This window comes from Podarcis tiliguerta (assembly GCF_965153285.1).
Source record: "Podarcis tiliguerta genome assembly, chromosome: 10".
Taxonomy (NCBI): domain Eukaryota; kingdom Metazoa; phylum Chordata; class Lepidosauria; order Squamata; family Lacertidae; genus Podarcis; species Podarcis tiliguerta.
Window position 1 is genome coordinate 45,415,340 of NC_139543.1, and position 19,071 is coordinate 45,434,410.

The 19,071-nt window shown below is 41.7% G+C and overlaps 1 protein-coding gene across 1 annotated transcript; it reads left to right on the forward strand.

Moving 5' to 3' along the window:
• The first annotated feature begins 352 nt into the window (after positions 1-352).
• On the forward strand, positions 353-18,528 carry DDX17 (DEAD-box helicase 17). The gene is made up of 13 exons (XM_083401165.1): positions 353-1,351; positions 4,158-4,296; positions 5,803-5,902; positions 6,746-6,879; positions 7,942-8,007; positions 8,165-8,306; positions 9,175-9,335; positions 9,417-9,589; positions 10,007-10,117; positions 10,663-10,724; positions 11,039-11,098; positions 14,899-15,135; positions 15,807-18,528. The coding sequence occupies exons 1-13, from the start codon at positions 1,308-1,310 to the stop codon at positions 16,319-16,321; spliced, it is 1,944 nt and encodes a 647-aa protein (XP_083257291.1). The 5' UTR covers positions 353-1,307; the 3' UTR covers positions 16,322-18,528.
• The last annotated feature ends 543 nt before the right edge of the window (positions 18,529-19,071 follow it).

Genomic DNA, 19,071 nt, shown 5'->3' on the forward strand with positions numbered 1-19,071 from the left:
GTTTAATATGTGCTAGAAGCCACCCAGAGTGGGTGGGGTATAAATAATATAATTATTATTGTAACTATTCCTATGGCATGTAGCTATCCGCTGTGAGAACAGAATGCTACACTAGTAGTCATTTTGTCTGATTCTGCAGACCATTTTAAAATGTTCTTATAAGCTGTTCTTTTAGACACAAAGGCTCCCAAGGTGCTTACAAAAGTCCCTGGCCTCAAGCTTATCACGCAACTAAACGATTTCTGCGGTTTCGTTGTACTTCGGTTGCTTATAAGTTTATAAACTGCTTCACAGCCCTGAGGGCTTCAAAGTGGTGCACAAGCCAAAAAAAAAGTAAATACTAATCCCAATAACAAAACAAAACAAAACTGAAGCCCTGGGTTAAGGCTCGCCTGCAACCCCGGCAATCTCGCACTGCTCGTGTACATTGGCGTGGCGTGTAGTGTAGTACAGTAATAGGTTTCTAGCAGCGAAGCGAACTGAAATTTCGGAGAGCATTCCGCGTCTTGGAGCTTTAGGAGCGAAAGTTGCTGGCAAAACCGGATCCGTGTTGCGGCATACGAAGTTCATTGTCTCACAAGCGCGTTTCGCTTCTCTATAGTCGATAGGCGATATTCTCTGAAGCCTATACGTTACAGAGTGTGCGTAGCTCTGCTATATCCCAGTAGTTTCTACGAAAGATGGGTACGTAGCTTCCACACATACAGTCCCGCAACGTAGCAGCACTGGCACCAGTTACGCAAATTACGGAGGCAGTTTTATATTACCTCTATTAGAGCTTTCTTTAGGCTCGTAGGACAGGATCTTTGCGCAGATGACTTTCAAGAATGGGCAGAAGTTGGCTCCCCGACGCAAGGAGCTAAACGAATGCAGGCTACGCCTACGTACTTTCTGTACCGAGCACGGTACCAGGATCCTTTTGAACCGGCCCTTTACAACAGGACCGACGTTGCGTTTTTCGAGAATAAGCGCAGGCGCCCGTTCCCTCTCTGTTCCACCCGGCTATTCAGCGCCGTAGTCTACGCAACAGTCGGCCAGACCGACTACGTAAGAGGCGGCAAGCTAGGTTGTCGGCGGCCATTTTGTGTCGGGAGGTCGGAGAAGAAAGACGGCGTTGTCTTTCGCGCCGAGCGGTTCCTGATTCCATTCGGCCTGCCTGGAGCCTGCGGGAATCGCCCTAGTGGGAGAAAGAAGGGATATAGCAGGACAATAACAACCGCGCTCGGGTCTTCTCAGCGCCGGGACTCCGGTCGTCGCTTTGCTCGCCCACGTAGCCTGGCGCCAGAGGACTCCTTCGGCCTGTGAGGATGCGAGGCTTTGGAGACCGAGGCCGAGACCGCGACCGCGGCGGGTAAGGAAGGCCGGGGCGGGGAAGGGAGCGGGGCGGCCTCCTCCGGGGAACCCGAGTCTACTGGGCTTCGCCACAGGCAGACAGAAAGCCGCCAGGAGCCGTTTCCCTGTGGCGATGCTCCTGCGCTGGGAAATGCTCGTTCCCTGCTGGGCCTCTGCCTGCCTCGTCGGTGCCGCACAGGAGACCCGCCAGGAGAGGAGAGAGGCCGGAGGGCCCTCGGCCCCTGCGGGTAGGGAAGCGAGCTAGAGGATTTCATGAACACGCTTCTTCGCGGAATACATTTATTTGATCTTGGGTGGTAATCCTGAGTAAACATAAGGGGCTACAGTGCGTTAAAAGCTGCTACATACACACACACATGTGTGTGTTTTGTAGCAAAGCTTACTGGTTTTTCACACAGCTGCACCTGCAATCCAACAGGTGAAGCTTTCTGCACCACCGCAACGGGGGGAGGAAAGCTTCACCTACTCCTGGCTTCTCTCTTGCCAGGAATTAAACGTTGCAATATGGTTGCTGAATGTAACTAAGCGGATGGAAAATGGCGTTGCAATATGGAGTCCAAGGTGGGGACAGGGAGGTGCTTAATGTGGGCCCATGAGGGGTGGAGATCTGGGGTAGGAAATGCGAGGCCTTAGGAGGCGGGAACTAGAGGCTCGCTGGACAAAGTTCGTTTGTGTTCCTCTTCTCTTCCTTTAACTGATCGGAGGGCAGCAGGCCTCTGAACACATCTTGCACCAGTCCCAACTCCCGTTGATCACTTTATTTGATCCCCAGCATTGCGTTCCTCCTCTTCCTCTGGGTTAAGGTGGGACACGGTATTTCCTCTGACTGTCGGTGTCACTTTTGCAGCAGTAGTAAAGTATTGTAAATTCTAAAGTACAGCTGCAGAGGCATAGTGCAATCCTTACCCCAGGGTGAATTTGTTCAAATCTGACAGGGTGCTCTATGATAACATGATTGCAACCTAAGCTCCTTTTAGCTCAGTTGTGAGAATTTCCTTGTGACTGTATAATGCTGTTGTTCAGTGCCTTGTCATGTTCTTACTTGGGATATTTAAGCGCAAGCCTAATTATAGAGTGCATAAACAGATAATAAATGTATCATTATCAGTATCATTTTCTTATGTTGTTACTTGAGGAGCATATGCCGTGGTCCCAAGCACATTTACTTGTTATAAGCCCTGTTCAAACCAAGGAGATAACTTGTAAGTAAATATGCTTTGGATCAGCATTCAGTTTGAAAGAATTGGGATCAGCTGACACAGCTTGTGGTGATACTGAAAATGATAACAACCCCAGGTGTTGCTTCTCCAACCACTGTAAACACTAATGTGAGTATTACCTGTGGTAGATGCATTGGTGCTGCTGTCATTGTGCTGCCAATACTGATATTGCTAGTCTGATTGAACTGCATGGGGATTTGCACAATTTTACCACAGTTTATAGATGTGTGACTTGCTGATTCAGTGTCACTGATACTGAGGTTCCAAAAACCTCTGCCTGGAAGCACCCTGGTTTTGCAATCCTAATCCTGTTTACTCAGAAGGAAGGCCCACTATGTTAAATAGGACTTACTTCCCAGTAAGTGAGAAAATCTGGAATAAAGTAATTTTTGAGCATTCCATTTCTCATACAGCTAATAAGCTCTTTGCTTTAGACAGCCTACAGCACAGTCCATATATTCTTAAAAGTAAGTTTTGTTCAGTTAGATTTACTCCCATATAAGTATTGGTTGCAAACCTTTGCACACTTTGGAGTAAACTCCCCTGAACTTGCTAGGACTAGTTTATGTGTAAATGTGCTTAGAGTTGCACTGTTAGTGTTATAAATGAACCGTTGCAGTTAAAACTCTATCCTAGTACATACACGTTTCCCATAGCTTGTTGCTAAATTGTGCATAAAATGGTTTGATTATAAAGTTACCTTGTTTTTCATTTTGTTTTCATGTATGGAATTTGATCTTTCAAAGTTATGCCCTGTTTTGTTGGAAAGTAATGTTAAAAAAACTTGCAAAAAATATTTAAAGGTATGTTTAGAATTTTTCAGTGTTTGCTGATAATACTTTCTAAAACTTTTAGATTAAAGTAGTTGCTTAGAGTATTTTTTGCTGCTTTCCTGCAACAGTAAACAAATTACATAGAAAAAGCTAGGGGTCACCATCCAGAATAAAGACAATCCCTGGAATAAACAATTTATCAGTTCTTGGTGTCTTCTGTATTTCCAGAAGCTGAACACTTGTTGTGTTATTGATAAGCAACAATACTTCTATTGCCCCAAGGTCTCATTTTGTTTATTTGTTGGTTAAGGGTATAGTATAGGAAATGGTCAGAGGGGGGAAATGTTGGTTTAATATAACTTCACTGAGATTCAGATTACAGGGAACCAGGCAGAGGGCCTTCTTGGTAGTGGCACCCACCCTGTGGAATGCCTTCCCACAAGATGTCAAAGAGAAAAACTACCAGACTTTTAGAAGACATCTGAAGGCAGCCCTGTTTAGGGAAGCTTTTAATGTTTGGCGGACAATTGTATTTTAGTATTTTGTTGGAAGCTGCCCAGAGTGGCTGGGGAAACCCAGCCAGATGGGCGGGGTATAAATAATAAATTATTATTAATTATTATTATTAGAGTAAGCCCATTGAAATCAGTGTATGTAAGTTCTCAACTCATTGGGCAGGATATCAATAAGATGAAATAGGTGACACTTTCCCATTACAGAAATGTTTTCTTGGCTTAATAATAAAGACGCAAGCATATGTTTGTCAAATACTTTGAAGAATAACTTCAACTGGAATCCCCCTTCTCTCCAGGTTTGGCGGTCCACTTCCTCCTAAAAAATTTGGAAACCCGGGTGAACGTCTCCGTAAGAAGAAATGGGACTTGAATGAATTGCCTAAGTTTGAAAAAAATTTCTATGCTGAACACCCAGAAGTGGCCAGACTGACTCCAGTAAGTTTCATTTGTTCTTCCTTTTGTGCTTGGTATACTTGAAAACTTTCCCAGCTTTAATGCTTCCCATAGAGTACTAACGCAGATATAACATAACTAGAATTATTTCTGCCAAAAGCTTTGTCAGCCTGCACATTGCAGTGGTAATCTTTTCATTCACGTACTGCAATTTATAAAGTTACTTCTAATCTATCTTCTCTGTGATTACACAAGGCTTGTAAAGAAGCCTACAAAAAATTTTAAGCTACTTGCCCAGACATACTAGTAATTTGTAGCATATCAAATGGCCTAAATGGTAGCGAGAACAAACATCTATTTTATAATATCTGCCCTTCCTGGGTGCCAGTTTTGCCTATGCAAATCTAACTTGTTATATATGTTTATATAGGTGATTTCACCTTAAAACTGTGGCCTGGATGTTTTTGGAGTTGTGGTGTATTTTGTTAAAAATGAACTTCTGGAATAAATTTGGTTTCAAGTGTTAAGTGCATATCAATTTTTCTGGATTGTTTCAATCCAAGCACAGAAGACTGTTGTGCTCCAATCTTTGTAGGCCCTGAAGACTTAGTTATTAAAGGTCAGTTTTACATAGGCAGTGCCCTTTTGGGTAGGAAACCCTTTTCTTCTTTACTTGTTCTCTGTTAGATGCTGGTTCTGTGGAATTACAGTTATGTATTATGAATTGGATGCGCTCAAATTGACTATTTTTTGTTGATACTGTGTATGTCTTAATTTTTAATATGCAAGTCACCTTGGAAGAAAATCACTTGGAAATGTTCTGAAATTAAGTTTCTCAAGTGCTCATTGAAATTATTCACAACTCTTCGAGTCAACCAGTATGTAAATAAAGCATTTTAAAGGAAACCATCAGCCAGATGCAAAGCAAGTGGGGAAAATAACTTGCTAGATTCTTTATCTAACCTAAATTGAAATATTGGTGCAGATGAGGAGTTATATGCGACTTGCTAGTGTTTCATTTTTGGATTAGTAGCATATTGAACATCTTGCAGTTTGGGCAAAGAATTCACCTGAGAAAACTTTGTTGCTATATAAGACTCTGGATGGTGAATTTAGTGGGATTTGCTTCCTGATAAATGTATTCAGGAATGCAGCTCTAGAGGTTTTTTGGTGGTTTGTGTGTTGTTGCTTTTACTACATGGGATTTGCGATCCCCTGAGGTGGATGCAGTTTTGGTCATGAATTCTAGTACCTACTTAGCTATACTTTCAATATTTTCTTGATAATGGAACTAATATGGAGAGAAATATTTTATTAAAAAAAATTCTTATTCCACCTTTCAGAGTTTAAAAGATGCGTTGTCTATCAGGTAGGATTGTTGCAACATAAAGCTAAAGCTACAGAGCATTTTACTTTAAGTGCAAATGGATGGTGATGCACTGATAGAAATGAAGGGATTATCTTCTTCGTGATGTTTTTCATAACAATGGAAGGTTATATAAAATTTTATTTTTACAAGGTTTATGTGCATTTTTTTACTCTAAACAGTATGAGGTTGATGAGCTAAGAAGAAAGAAAGAGATTACAGTTAGAGGATCAGATGTTTGCCCCAAGCCTGTGTTTGCCTTCCACCAGTGTAACTTTCCACGTAAGTATTCTGCTTTGCAGCTGTGACTAATGGGAGATCTTGGATGACATCAGTTTGGGGATGAAAGAGGGTGAAGAATCTGAAACCTCATTGACAGAAATACTGAGGTTGGGAAATTTGCTGAACTGGATGTGTTGGGTGAGGTTGAATGACCAGGTATACAACTTGGAGTTTCTCCCAGACAACTAGCTGATTTGCCATTTGCTAGCTGCACCCCTATTTGCCATAGTCATTGATGAGCTGATTACCTCAATACTAAATTACTGTCATGCACTCTTTCTGGGACTACCTTTGAAACAGTTCAGAAGCTTCAGTGGCTTGGGGGGGGGGCGGGAAGCAATATGAGCAGTTGCATTCCCAGTGCTCAGGGACGAAACTAAGCTTTATTTCACTTAGGTCTAAGACCCAGTTTGGCACCCCCCATACATTTGCATACACATTGTTGTTGTTATTGAAGTCTTTCCCAGGAAAGGTCCCTTATTGACTGGTTTTAAGCAGCATCTCAAGACTTGGTCCTTTAAATCTGCTTTTAAGTGATAACAGTGCTGTTCTGTGTTCTTAGTTGTAATTTTAATAATCAGTTCTATTTCTAAATGAATTGCTTTTAGTACTTTTATTGTGAATTTTGTATCTGACAACCTTTTATTTAAATAATTTTTAAGTTGAGTACTACCTTAGCCCTGAAAGGTAGTATAAAAATCAATAAATCTTCAGTACTTGGCCCCAGAATGTGATACTAACATGTAGCATTGGTTAAACTGCACTCTGTGAAAATTTAATTCATGCAGAATATATGCTGTGCTATTTTTAATTTATGATTATATCTATGTTTTTAACTTTCAGAGTATGTAATGGATGTCTTGATTGACCAGCATTTTACAGAACCAACTCCAATTCAGTGCCAGGGCTTTCCATTGGCCCTTAGTGGTCATGATATGGTGGGCATTGCACAGACTGGCTCTGGAAAGACATTGGCAGTATGTATTTTTAAGTTTTTGTTGAATTGTTTTTGTCTCCAAATTCTTTGGGAGGAAAGCACTTACTTTCAATCACAGTGACATTATGCATCATTCATGTGAAAAGACTAGAACAAAGCTGCTCCTCTCCTGTTACTTCTGCAAGTTACTTCAGCAGTACACCAAGGCTAAGTGCAGAATTTGGGCATATTTTTCCTTTTGTAGCAAACTGTGAACATCTTGTAAAGATAGATAGATATCTAAAATTAAACAAGGACAAGGTAAAGGTGTGATATTTCATTAACTTTTTCACATTTTATATCATGACACCTGAGCCTGTGCATGTTTGCTCAGAAGTATCATAGAGTTGTAAGGGAGCCTGTGGATCATCTAGTCCAACCCCCTTCAATGCAAGTCTCACTTTGTCCTTTGAGACGTAACATAATGCTATCTGCACTTATCTGGGAGTTATCAGTCTGAAGCATCAATACTAAATGCTTCTTTGGGCATGGTCCATTGTTGTTAATTGAAGCTGATGTCATGGAAGTAGATTTAGGCTTTTGTGGTGTATGTTCTTGGAGGGGTTGTAAGAAGTCAGCCGTGTAATGTTGACTAGCATCACACTGAGGGGAATATTGTCATAGCTCATGAGCCTTTTATTCAGTTGGGCTGTAGCTTACGCTAAGCATCCTTCGCTTAGCTGATGGAGTACTTTCAGCTTTCTGTATTTGGCTTTCTATGATTACTGTCTTACTGGCAGAAGCATCTAATGCTGCTGATCCTTGCCTCTCTGCACTTGGTTCAGTGACTAAATCTTGAGAGTACAGCACCCGTGCATGCCTGATTATGGGAACCATGTTGACCCATTGCAGTATTGGTGTACTGCTCCTTTCACCTCCAGGTTGGCTGTTCTCAGACACATGAAGAGGTGAAAGCTGTAAATCTCACTTTTAACTTAAAATGCGTTTGTGAATTGGACAGCTGGTATATCCACTTTGTGTCTTTAAGCAGTATATAGGTAAGATTTGAGAAGTGACTTTCATTTTCATGTCCCTTAATATCTCTCTTTTATCCCTGTTTCAGTACTTGCTGCCTGCAATTGTTCATATCAACCACCAGCCATACTTGGAAAGAGGGGATGGTCCAATTGTGAGTAAATATTTTTAATGCTTTTTTTACATACATTTTATGCTTTCTCATATTACATTTCAGCAAATCAAAGAGAGCTGTGGGCTTTGCCTCTGATGTTTAAGCAATTTACATAAAACAGTATTCTCACAGTATTCTTTGATGCCTTCTTTTGCAGTGCTTGGTTTTAGCTCCTACCCGAGAGCTGGCCCAGCAAGTCCAGCAGGTAGCCGATGATTATGGTAAATGTTCAAGGTTGAAGAGTACCTGTATATACGGAGGAGCACCCAAAGGTCCTCAAATCAGAGACTTGGAGAGAGGTAATTAACAGTGGGCTTGCTTCACGCAGGATGGTTGTAACATACTAATTGTGCAACCCCAATATGTGATTAAAACTTTGTATCGATACCTTCTTGGTAGCGTATTTCAATTAATATATTTAAATTATGTTTGCTGTCTCATAGGTGAATGTATTTTTAATGAAAGTTGATGGGTTCCCCCCCCTTTCACTTTCTTTGCTCTGTTTCTTCTTTACTAAATTTGTTGCAGTAAGTGTGCAACTTACATACATTTAACTTGTGCGCGTTCAGCTTTATGTGCTTGACAAAAAAAGAAAAACTAAATGGAAATGGGGTGGGCGTCCTGGAAAAAACACTTTGGCGATTCCATCCACCATTGACTACAATGTGTTTTGATGATATGTGATTTTGGCTTTAGGCCTGGTCCCCGGAACATGACCCCTGCTTAAGTTGTGGGCTTACTGTATTTAAAAAATCAACTGAAATATTTATAAAGGCTGAGGAAGTAGAAATTTGAAGCCTTCGGATAAGTCTTACATGAACAGCTTGTGAGCTGTACTAGTGAGGCTTTTCTTTACCATGCAGACTTTTAAATATTGACCTGAATTGGAAGATTTCTGTCTGCCTTCATTAAAAAAACAAAGAGTTGTATGCATAGACTGTATGTAGACTGTTGGCTAAGAATGTTGATTGCAAATTTAATGTATGCAGTATTTCTATCTAAACTTCTTTAAGAATCGTAGGCTAAAAGGGCTTCAACTTGATGCACATAAAAGTGTTGGCTGTGTACATAACTGTTGTATCTTTGAATTCAGTATTTGAATCCTTGGTTAATATTAAGTTCCTTTTATGCTAACTTTCATCCCCATCCCAACTTCATTCCCTGAAGGTGTTGAAATTTGCATTGCTACACCCGGACGTCTAATTGATTTCTTGGAAGCAGGGAAAACTAATCTCCGCCGATGTACATACCTTGTGCTAGATGAAGCTGACAGAATGCTGGATATGGGTTTTGAACCTCAGATTCGTAAAATTGTTGATCAGATACGGGTATGTAAACCTTCACTGTATTAGCTTTCCTTAAATCCCCCCTTTAAAGAATACCACCCAGCTTAACATATATTCTTTCAGCCTGACAGGCAAACTCTAATGTGGAGTGCCACTTGGCCAAAGGAGGTGCGCCAGCTTGCTGAGGATTTCTTGCATGACTATGTCCAGATCAATGTGGGCAACCTGGAGCTGAGTGCCAATCATAATATCCTGCAAATAGTGGACGTGTGCATGGAGAGCGAAAAAGATCATAAGTATGGATGCTGCTGTAGTTCCTACATTTTCTTGTAAATTAGACTTCCCCTCTCCCCTTTAAAGTAGCATTATTTAAGTATGCCTATGGCAATTAGTTATTCAGGCAGACCCCGGACGTGTAACTATTTAATGATTTTTATTTGTTTTATCCTGCCTTTTGGATCTTGGACTTTCAGAGCAGTTAAAACAGTGCTCCTTGTTATGATAGTTCATGTGATTAAGGCCAAAAACCTATAGTTCATTACTTTATCCATAAAACACCCACTGAGCTAAGCGAGTCTTTACTTGTCATTTAAATGCTGTGTATAATTAATTTTGAGTGGATTGAATATTGCTGTAAATGACTTGCCTCAAATAATGATATGAAATTAGCTTATTTTATGTTTATAATTTGTTGTGTGTGTTTTTATTCGAAGACTAATCCAACTGATGGAAGAAATCATGGCTGAAAAAGAGAATAAGACAATTATATTTGTGGAGACGAAAAGACGTTGTGATGACCTAACTCGAAGGATGCGTAGAGATGGGTAGGCCTTCTGCTCTTTCTCTGAACTGATAATGTTGCAGATGAAAAGCTTTAAAGATGCATAGGGCTTAATTTTGTTGCTGCAAAGATGTTCCTATGTTTAGCTTGCAATGAAATCCAGGTTGCAGAAGGAATGATGTGGCTGCCTACTTGGAAACTTAATGGATGTAGTACTGTATTTGAGAATCCAGTGTACATGTTTTAAAGATGTTCATCAAAACAATTGTCAATAAGATAAAAAGGGAAAACTACTCTTCCAGAATCTGAGGGGATAGGTAGGTTGTTGAGGCAGCTCCAGGCAATGAGATAGTAATTAACCACTAGCACTTTAAGTATGACAATTCGCTTCTTCGTTTGGAAATACACAGTAATTGAGTCATGCAAGTAAAATAATATTGAAGAACATGCTGTTGTTCCCTAATGTATATTGTTGCCACCCTCACTTGGAACATTCGCTGGTGCAGTCTCTAGCTTTTGTAGGGGCACATTGTCCCCCAGAGGTGCATGTGGCAGCTTAAAACTGTTGAAAACCTTTTGTCTTTGTAGATGGCCAGCTATGTGTATTCATGGAGACAAGAGTCAACCAGAACGAGATTGGGTGCTTAATGGTGAGTAGCAGGAAAAGCTTTCCTGGCTTCCCAGATAATATTTGATTTTGCGCATAAGTGATATACAATACAAAATCATAAGCTTATTGATCTCATCTATATGCTGAACATGCTTATTTTTAGCTATTTGTTGATTTCAGTTTTGAGTTTGCATTTTTACATGCTTTCCTAATGGAAATGCAACAAAACAGAAAGTGCATGCAGTCCTAGTGTGAGTCGAGGTAAAGGTTTCAAGTCTAATTCTGGAACCATGGGAAAGAAAGATCGGTTTCATATGTGTGGTTTTTGTGACTTTATGGCTTTTTTCCTTCCAGAGTTCCGTTCTGGAAAGGCTCCTATCCTCATTGCTACGGATGTTGCATCTCGTGGGCTAGGTTTGTACACATGGGCTTCTCTGCCTGCTTCTCAGGTTGTTTCTTTAGATTTGAAACTTATTCCAAAGAATTTTAAAGCGTGACTTTCCCCCACATGTGAAATGCCTTTTTTAACATTGATCTTTTTTTTTCTTTCATATTCAAAATCTCTTCCTGCTCCTAACAACAGGCTTTGGTCTGCAGCAAGGCCTAGGCATGACTAATCGATCGCCAGTGGGGAGAAGAGACGTCCAATTACTCAAGCCCAATTGTTCCACACACCCTCTCATTTCCAGCTTCAGCTTTGTTGCTGGATGACTAGGATTGGACTGCACCCACTAAGTTGTTCAGAATTACCAGACGGTAGAGCAAACATCTTTTTAAAAATCCCTCTGTCCAGATGCATTACTAATGTAATTGCACCTTAGAGACTCACCACTACTATGGAGCACTGTTTCACATACATGAACGTAACTTGTATTTTAACACACAAGCATTATCCCTCATTTTCCCACCTAGACTGGATTGCTGAGGTTATATAGTAAAAGCTACAAGGGGTTTCTTGTAGTGTGATGTATCTCAGTTTTCTTCAGTGCTGTAAAAATGGCTGCTTCCGGATGCTTGGGTAAACAGTCCCGCTTTAATATCTGTATTGTGATTAAGCTCTGCATCTCAATTGGCCAGAAATGTCAGATTCTCCATATTGTAGATATTTTGGAAATCTGGAAGAGGCCACTCCTGGGAGCTGTTAGTGTTGAATTTTGTGGACTGGCCCACAGTGGCAGATCTTGTACCCAATCAATGAAAACAATCCCTCAGGTTGTTCAGAGTGACTTTGTTTAAACAGAGAATTTTGTCACTTGAAATGCTTGGTTCCCAAATGTGATAAACATACTAAAAAAGTTGGTAGCCTTTAATCACATAACCTTCCTTCTCACATGCCATCCCCTAAATTGGAAACACTTCTTTAGAGGTGTTCATATGGATTTCAGTCTCTGTCCTCTGGGGTCATGTCTGGACCTGTGCAGGTAGAACTTGGGCCTGTTAGGAGAAGGGGTGAGGCCAGATTTTTTTGGCAGTGGTTTTTAAACAGGCTTGCTGTGTGCTGGTAGCTTCTTTGTGCATCTTGCCTAGACACTTAAAATCAGCCCTTCTCATATATGTATATTTCCCCAAAACAACTCATTTGGATACTATTTAAGGAAAACAGTCTCCCCGTTCTGCCTTCTCCACTTCACCGAGGCTGGGGGGGAAAGGTACCAGAGTCTGTTTCTTGTTACTAAAGAACATCTTGGCTTGTTTTGGGGCCCAGAGTTTGCTGCTTAATAACACGTAGCTGGCAAACCTCTGGACGAATTCCTCCAAGTTCCTGGAAAGTGAAGGCTTCTACCTAAAACATAGAACAGGGGCGCGCACTTTTTGGCTGAGTCACCAGGGTTTTTCCTTCTACTCAAAGGAACATTGGTCTCAGAAAACTCCTTCCAGGTAAGTTGAGTCCCCCATAATGGCTTCTTTATGAATAACCCCCAGGAGAGAAGACTTCCCTCTGCACTGTTTTTCATTAAACACTTCACTCTGTTAAAGTCAAATCATTAAATTTCTTTTTGTTTGTTTTCTTTAACAGAAACTTTATCAGCTGCCGATCACTCAGTGCAGGTCTGGGGACATATCTACATTGGTGGTCGAAGCAGCTCTCTAGATGAAGCGTGTTTGCTAGTTTCTGCCCCTCCCAATTAAATGCCCAGTCATTTTCCGGGGGCATCTCAGTGTGAATGCATCCCCAGGTAGCCATATTCCTTTCTAGAACGATCAAGAACGGAATCTCTATAATTCCTTGGAAGAAATACTGTGATGAGCACAATTTTATACCAGTGCAAGATAGAATAGTAAGAAATCATTTTACTGCATGTTACCTCCCCTCCCCCACTCAGATAATGTGGATCTGATACACACCTTTTTAAGGTAGAAATTGACCCCACCTCTTTTCTCTTCCTTGTTGCCCTTCCATGGATTTCCACCAAAATCCAGCCATTGAGACCTTCATTGTTAACTGGCAGTCTCTGTGCTTTCTAACAAGGATATGCTTCCTGGTATTCCTTATGGCTACCTAACTAATGGATGTACAGAATGGGATTGGCTGAGGTCCCATAGCCTGCTGTTTGTCAGACTCCAGTTAAATCCTAGCTATGAAGATGTGAATGCACTACTTGGTGTGTTACCCTGCCCTTACCCAACTCTTGCCCTTTGAGATCTTTGCACCAAGGACCCTAGCTGGAGACTCGCGCTGCCCCCTGTGAAATCTTGCCTTCTCACTTTTTGGTGTGATTCAGGACTTTGGAGTCTGGAAAGATTGAGGAGCCCCCCCTTGGTGTAATAAGAAACAGACGTAATACCCCTTTGCCACCACTACAACCCACTTTTATTTTTGCCCCTCTCCCCATCCCTTTATTTGAAATTGATGCAGTCTGGGCAATAGATGCAGCCTGACCTTTTGGATGTAATTTTTAGCATCTGCATTTTTGACAGTTGCCCCCTTTAAGCCCTGTGAGGGGACAACAAGCGTTGGAGGACCTGAAACCTTTACGTGAACCCAGGTTCTCAGGCGCTTGACAGCCAAATGGGGCTACAGAGAAGCATCCATGCCAGTTCACAGAGCGAGCGTGTCTGGGGACTTCTCGCTGCCATGGACCCTTGATGCATGCTCCCCGCGCTCCAGTGGTCCCGTGTCAGAGGGCGGAGTTTTCGAAAGGAGGCCGCCAAAAATAAAAGGCAAAGAGACGGGATCGTCTGCAGCGATTTCCCACAGGAGGAGGGAGTGTGCATCGGTCTGGTAACAAAACAGGGAATGTTTCTAATTTTTACGAGAAAAGTCAATCTGTGTTTTATCTTGGATATAATCTGAATATTCTCTGTAAAATGCAGATTTTTTTGTAAGAGCTGTTAAATTTTAATGTAAAATTGCTGTTTAAAATGTATTGCAATTTTTTTCAAAGCATTACACTAACATTTACATATTTTCTGCCTTTTGCACCTGTGAACTTTAAAATGTTTCCTCAAAGGTTTTGAATGTTTAAATATTGGGTTATTCCCATTGTTCAAGTTAGCTGTAAGCAGCTTATGCTAGAAATCTCACCAAGATAGTCTTGGTGATATCAAATGTTAGTGTGATATACCTTTTTAAAGGAGAATTAAAATGATCTGAATGTCCATTGGCCAAACTGTACTTCAAATTTAGAACTGGGGTAATTTATAGATACCAGGAAGAGGGGGAATAAAATATCTAGGCTATCATTTTTTTGGGGAAAGCATCCCCCCCCCCCATTTTTGTAACGATTGGAAGGTAAGTGGTTTCAGTGTTGCTGGACTTTGTAGACTTCTCCTAACAGAGTTAAAGGCATGTGGCAGTTCTCTCCTACATCCAGTCCAGTTGCTGTGTCCATAAAAAGAATGGCACATTTGTTTGATGACATGCTGGTGTAAAGTTGCCTGAATTCCACAAATGAAATGTTTGGAGATTAATATTATTTGTGTGTGTGTTCATAGCATGCAAGCAGCAAAGGATGGATGAATTTTAGAGGAAGAATGAACTGCTTTGACTTGACTTTCTGAAAATAAATTATTTATGTCCATGGGCATATCTCTCCATTTAGCCTTTCGCTCTGTTGGGAAGAGTCTGTACTGTCTTTATTCTTTACAACTATTAACTTTTTTCTTTTTTCTTGTTACTGTCACCTGCATTTGTGCTCCCCACCTTCTGTTGGCACATCCTTCCACCATATCCTGTCCTCAACCCCTCACTGTGCTTTGGTTGCTTCACAAAGATGTGGAAGATGTAAAGTTTGTGATAAACTACGACTATCCAAACAGCTCGGAGGATTATGTGCACAGAATCGGCCGTACTGCCCGTAGCACCAACAAAGGCACTGCCTATACATTCTTCACACCAGGGAATTTGAAGCAGGCTAGAGAGCTAATAAAAGTCCTAGAGGAAGCCAATCAGGCTATCAATCCCAAACTGATGCAGCTTGTGGACCATAGAGGTGGTGGTGGAGGAGGAGGTAAGAGGCTTCTTTCTACATGTGTGTGTTTTGTTTTTTGCAGTTTCTATATTGGTTGCCTTTAGCTTGCCAGCTACATTTAACAGAACGCTATCAAGCACTGTACCCAGTGCCTTGTCTATTACCCTGTGCCTGGCATCACACTGCTGTGCTAGCTCTGACCTCCCAAGATGTGGTTATCTGCAAGGAGCCGCTGTGCATGAGCAACCAATTGCCTCATGGGGCTTTCCTGGCAGACAACCACACTCGATGCACGGTGTGAGGTGAACGGGAAAGTGGCCCTGCCGTGGCATTGCCCCTACATGCAAATGCAAAAAACTCATGCATAAGGTTAAGTGTATAGTGTAAGCTCAGATGATCTAGAGCAGGAGTCAGCAACCTTTTTCATCCGTGGGCCGGTCCACCGTCCCTCAGACTATGTGGTGGGCCGGACTATGTTTTGGAGGGGGAAAATGAACAAATTCCTGTGCCCCACAAATTACCCAGAGATGCATTTTAAATAAAAGCACACATTCTACTCATGTAAAAACACGCTGATTCCCGGACCGTCCGTGGGCCGGATTGAGAAAGCGATTGAGCCACATCCGGCCCACGGTCCTTAGGTTGCCTACCCCTGATCTAGAGGGCATTTAAGTGAGTTTGACACTATATTCATTCATCTGTACCACCAGGCGGCCGCTCTCGTTACCGTACCAGCAACACCTCCAACAATCCCAATCTGATGTACCAGGAGGAGTGTGAACGGCGGCTCCGGGGTGTTAAAGATGGCCGGAGAGACTCTGGCAGCTTCCGAGACCGTGAACGCGGCGAGAGCTTTGCAAACGGAGCCAACAAGGCCTACGGTGGTGCATATGGGAGTGCAAATTCTGCGTTTGGGTCGCAGCAGGGCCAGTATGGCTATGCCCAGGGAGCCTATGGAGCTGCTGCTTACGGTGCAAGTGGCTATGGGGCAGAATATGGTGCCGCTGGCTATGGCGGAGCAAATGCTGCCACTGCCGGGAGAAACTCGCAGAGCACAGGCCAGCAGCAGTATGCAGGAATGGGCCGTTCCGGGCAGCAGCCTCAGCCTCTCATGTCGCAACAGTTTCCTCAGCCTCCAGGCACTAACGTGATGGGCTATATGGGACAGACTGCCAACTACCAGTATCCACCACCTCCACCACCCCCTCCCCCTGCACGCAAGTGAGACCATTTGGTTTATCTGTGACCAGTCAAGACTTGCAAATAAGAACCTTCTCTTCTCCCCTTTCCCTCACCACCCCTGCCATCCCCATTGTGGTGTTTTCCCCTAATGCAGGTTAGATGTAGAGTTCACTATCAGATACTGTCCATAAACATTGGCCCCGGTCTACATTTCCAATTTTGTTTTTAAAATTAGAGTTGACTGGAAAACTAACTTCTCTTTACATGTTTTGGCCTTGCATGTTAAGAAACCTGAAATGATTTTTTTCCTCACCCCCCCCAAAAAAAAAAACACCTACAAGGCAGATATGTCCCAGCCCAGTTGTCATTGTGTCTGAGGCTTGTGTATGAAAACTTGCTGCAGAGAGGAACAACTTATCCATCACATAGACCACAAGAAAGATGTTGTGTAATACTCCTTAACAGAATATTTGAGATGGTGTAATTTTTGCTTATTAAAATTGAGACTTTCCACAAGGACAGTTGAACCCGAATCCTTGAATTTGACATAGGTGGATTTTGAAAATATAATAATTGTTTTGACTCGTCTTACAGTTGTTCCAAACCTCTCCACTTTACAGACAGAAAAAAACAAAAACATTTAATTTTGGCTAGCATTTTTGCAGCACCTGGATGTCTTATCAACCCTTTGCGTAAGGGATTTAAAGTGTTAGAAAAAGAGTTTTCTTTTCTGTACTTCTCCCCTGTTTTCATAACTAAATCATTTCATTCTTAAAAGTTAATTGGATTTCTCTGTGGTACTCAAATTACTGCCAGCTAGATTTTTCACCCAATAATAATAAAACCTTATGCCTCCCCACCTCAAGTTCCAAATTGCACTTCAGCAGAAAACACTGAGGAAAATTAAGCAGTCACCATTTACTTGGTGTATATGTCCTTAATATAACATCTCTTATTGGGCAGATTTCAGGATCCCGCTGTGCTGTGTAAAATGGTTCAGTTTTTCTGTTTCAAATTTTGAAGGTTTACTTTAGGCCAAATGGAATCTGACCCCCTCTTTCGTGGGGAGGAGGAAGAGATGGCTAGTAAGTCTTGGAGCTGCATTCACATCCTGATCTGAATAGGGCTTTTCTTGGCTTTTTGAGTGAGTTTCTTCAACTGTCTTTTACACTCAGCTTTTACAGGTAGGTAGCATTCTAGGAAATTTTAGGAAAGGATGGAACTTTAGTAAACCGTTCCATTCAATCTTGTTGATTTTTCCCCCCAGCCTGAGCAAGGTTGTAGGTTAGTGAGTGGGGAGAGTGGGATAGAATTCTTCAAGTACTAAGGCTTATGTCCTGTGACTATTAGCAGAAGGGTTGACAAGTAGTTGGCTTTTTTAGTGCATCGCCAGCTATGTTTGGACAACATGGCAGGAGATTACTTGTGTACTGTACTGATTGAGAGGCATAATGTATGTGCTACAGTGTTTTCTGTTTTGGGAAATGCATAGTTCAAATAAGTACAACAGCCCAGTTACTTTATTGCAATGTGGGGCTCGTTTATTTTTTAAAAAGGGGCCGTTACATTTGTATTCATCAGTAGAGAACAGCCCGGGGATCGATAAAAAATTGTGTGTCTGCACGCAACATACAGGTAGGTTGTTGGCACAGACTGTGAGAGGGAAATTTGCCAGTTCAAATAGCTCTTGCTTCATTTGACTTCTGTAATTAGACGCTGGAGAAATGAGAAGTCTAGTAGTAAGCTTTAATGCTAAAAAGATCAGAAATGAACGTTCCTTTTAGAAACGTATCATGGAATATCTTGTTAGCTCATGCAGAATATTAACAACCATTGAATGCTCTGGTTTGTTCTGGCCACGTCCCACTTGGTGCTGCTTGGTTCCACTTACCAGCTAAAGAGGCCTGTTGACAAAGCGGTGATGTCCATTGTTTCTCCAGTAAACGTCTGTCAAAATGCCAGTCCAGCATCTTCCCTTCCAAATAAATTACTGTGTGGGCTTTAAGTTGAAAGATTTAAACTCTAAACTTTAGAGGCTTTTTGGGTCGGATCAGTGCTCTGTTTCAACCCTTACTGGTATTTGAACACATTCCTGTTGTATTAACAAAGACTTGAATGGAAGGATTCATAGCTTGTGTGGTATTCAGGCACAGCATACTAAAAAGCTATGTTACTATTAGTTTGTAAATTGTCCTTTTGATACCATCTTGTTTTCTTTTGTAGGTATGAATAAAAATACTTGTCAATAAAGATTGGCCTCTCTCTCATTTAAAAGGTAGAACTTCATATGCTCTTTTTCCAGTAAGAAATATCTAATTTCTCTATACAACAAGTATAGGAATGAACATTTTAATGTCCATAGTAGGCTGCATTGGATTTGTAGCTGATTGACTGGCTGAACCCAAAGGGTGCTCACTAATGGTTCCTCAGCGTTGTGGAAAAAACAAGTGGGGTGCCACAGGGTTCTCTCCTGGGTCCACATTGTTGCTCAAGGTCTTTATAACTGACCTGGATAGACCAAACTGGGAGGGACAGCTAATGCTACTGAAGACAAAATTTGGATTCAAGATAATCGTAACAGATTGGAGAACTGGGCCCAAACTTACAAAATGAATTTTAAGAGGAACAAATAAGGTTCTGCACTTAGGCAGGAAGAACAAGCTGCACAAGTAGAAGATGAGGGACACCTGGCTTACTAGCACATGTGAAAAAAGTCTTGGGGTCTTAGTGGACCATAAGCTTAACATGGGTCAACAGTGTGATGCAGCAGCCAAGAAGGCTAATGCATCAGCA

Excerpts from the sequence above, each read along its gene's own strand:
- DDX17 (XM_083401165.1), top strand. The coding sequence starts at position 1,308 with ATGCGAGGCTTTGGAGACCGAGGCCGAGACCGCGACCGCGGCGG. Across the intron at positions 8,008-8,164 it reads AAAGAGGGGATGGTCCAATT|TGCTTGGTTTTAGCTCCTAC; the intron begins GTGAGTAAATAT and ends CTTCTTTTGCAG. Across the intron at positions 10,725-11,038 it reads ACGAGATTGGGTGCTTAATG|AGTTCCGTTCTGGAAAGGCT; the intron begins GTGAGTAGCAGG and ends TTTTCCTTCCAG.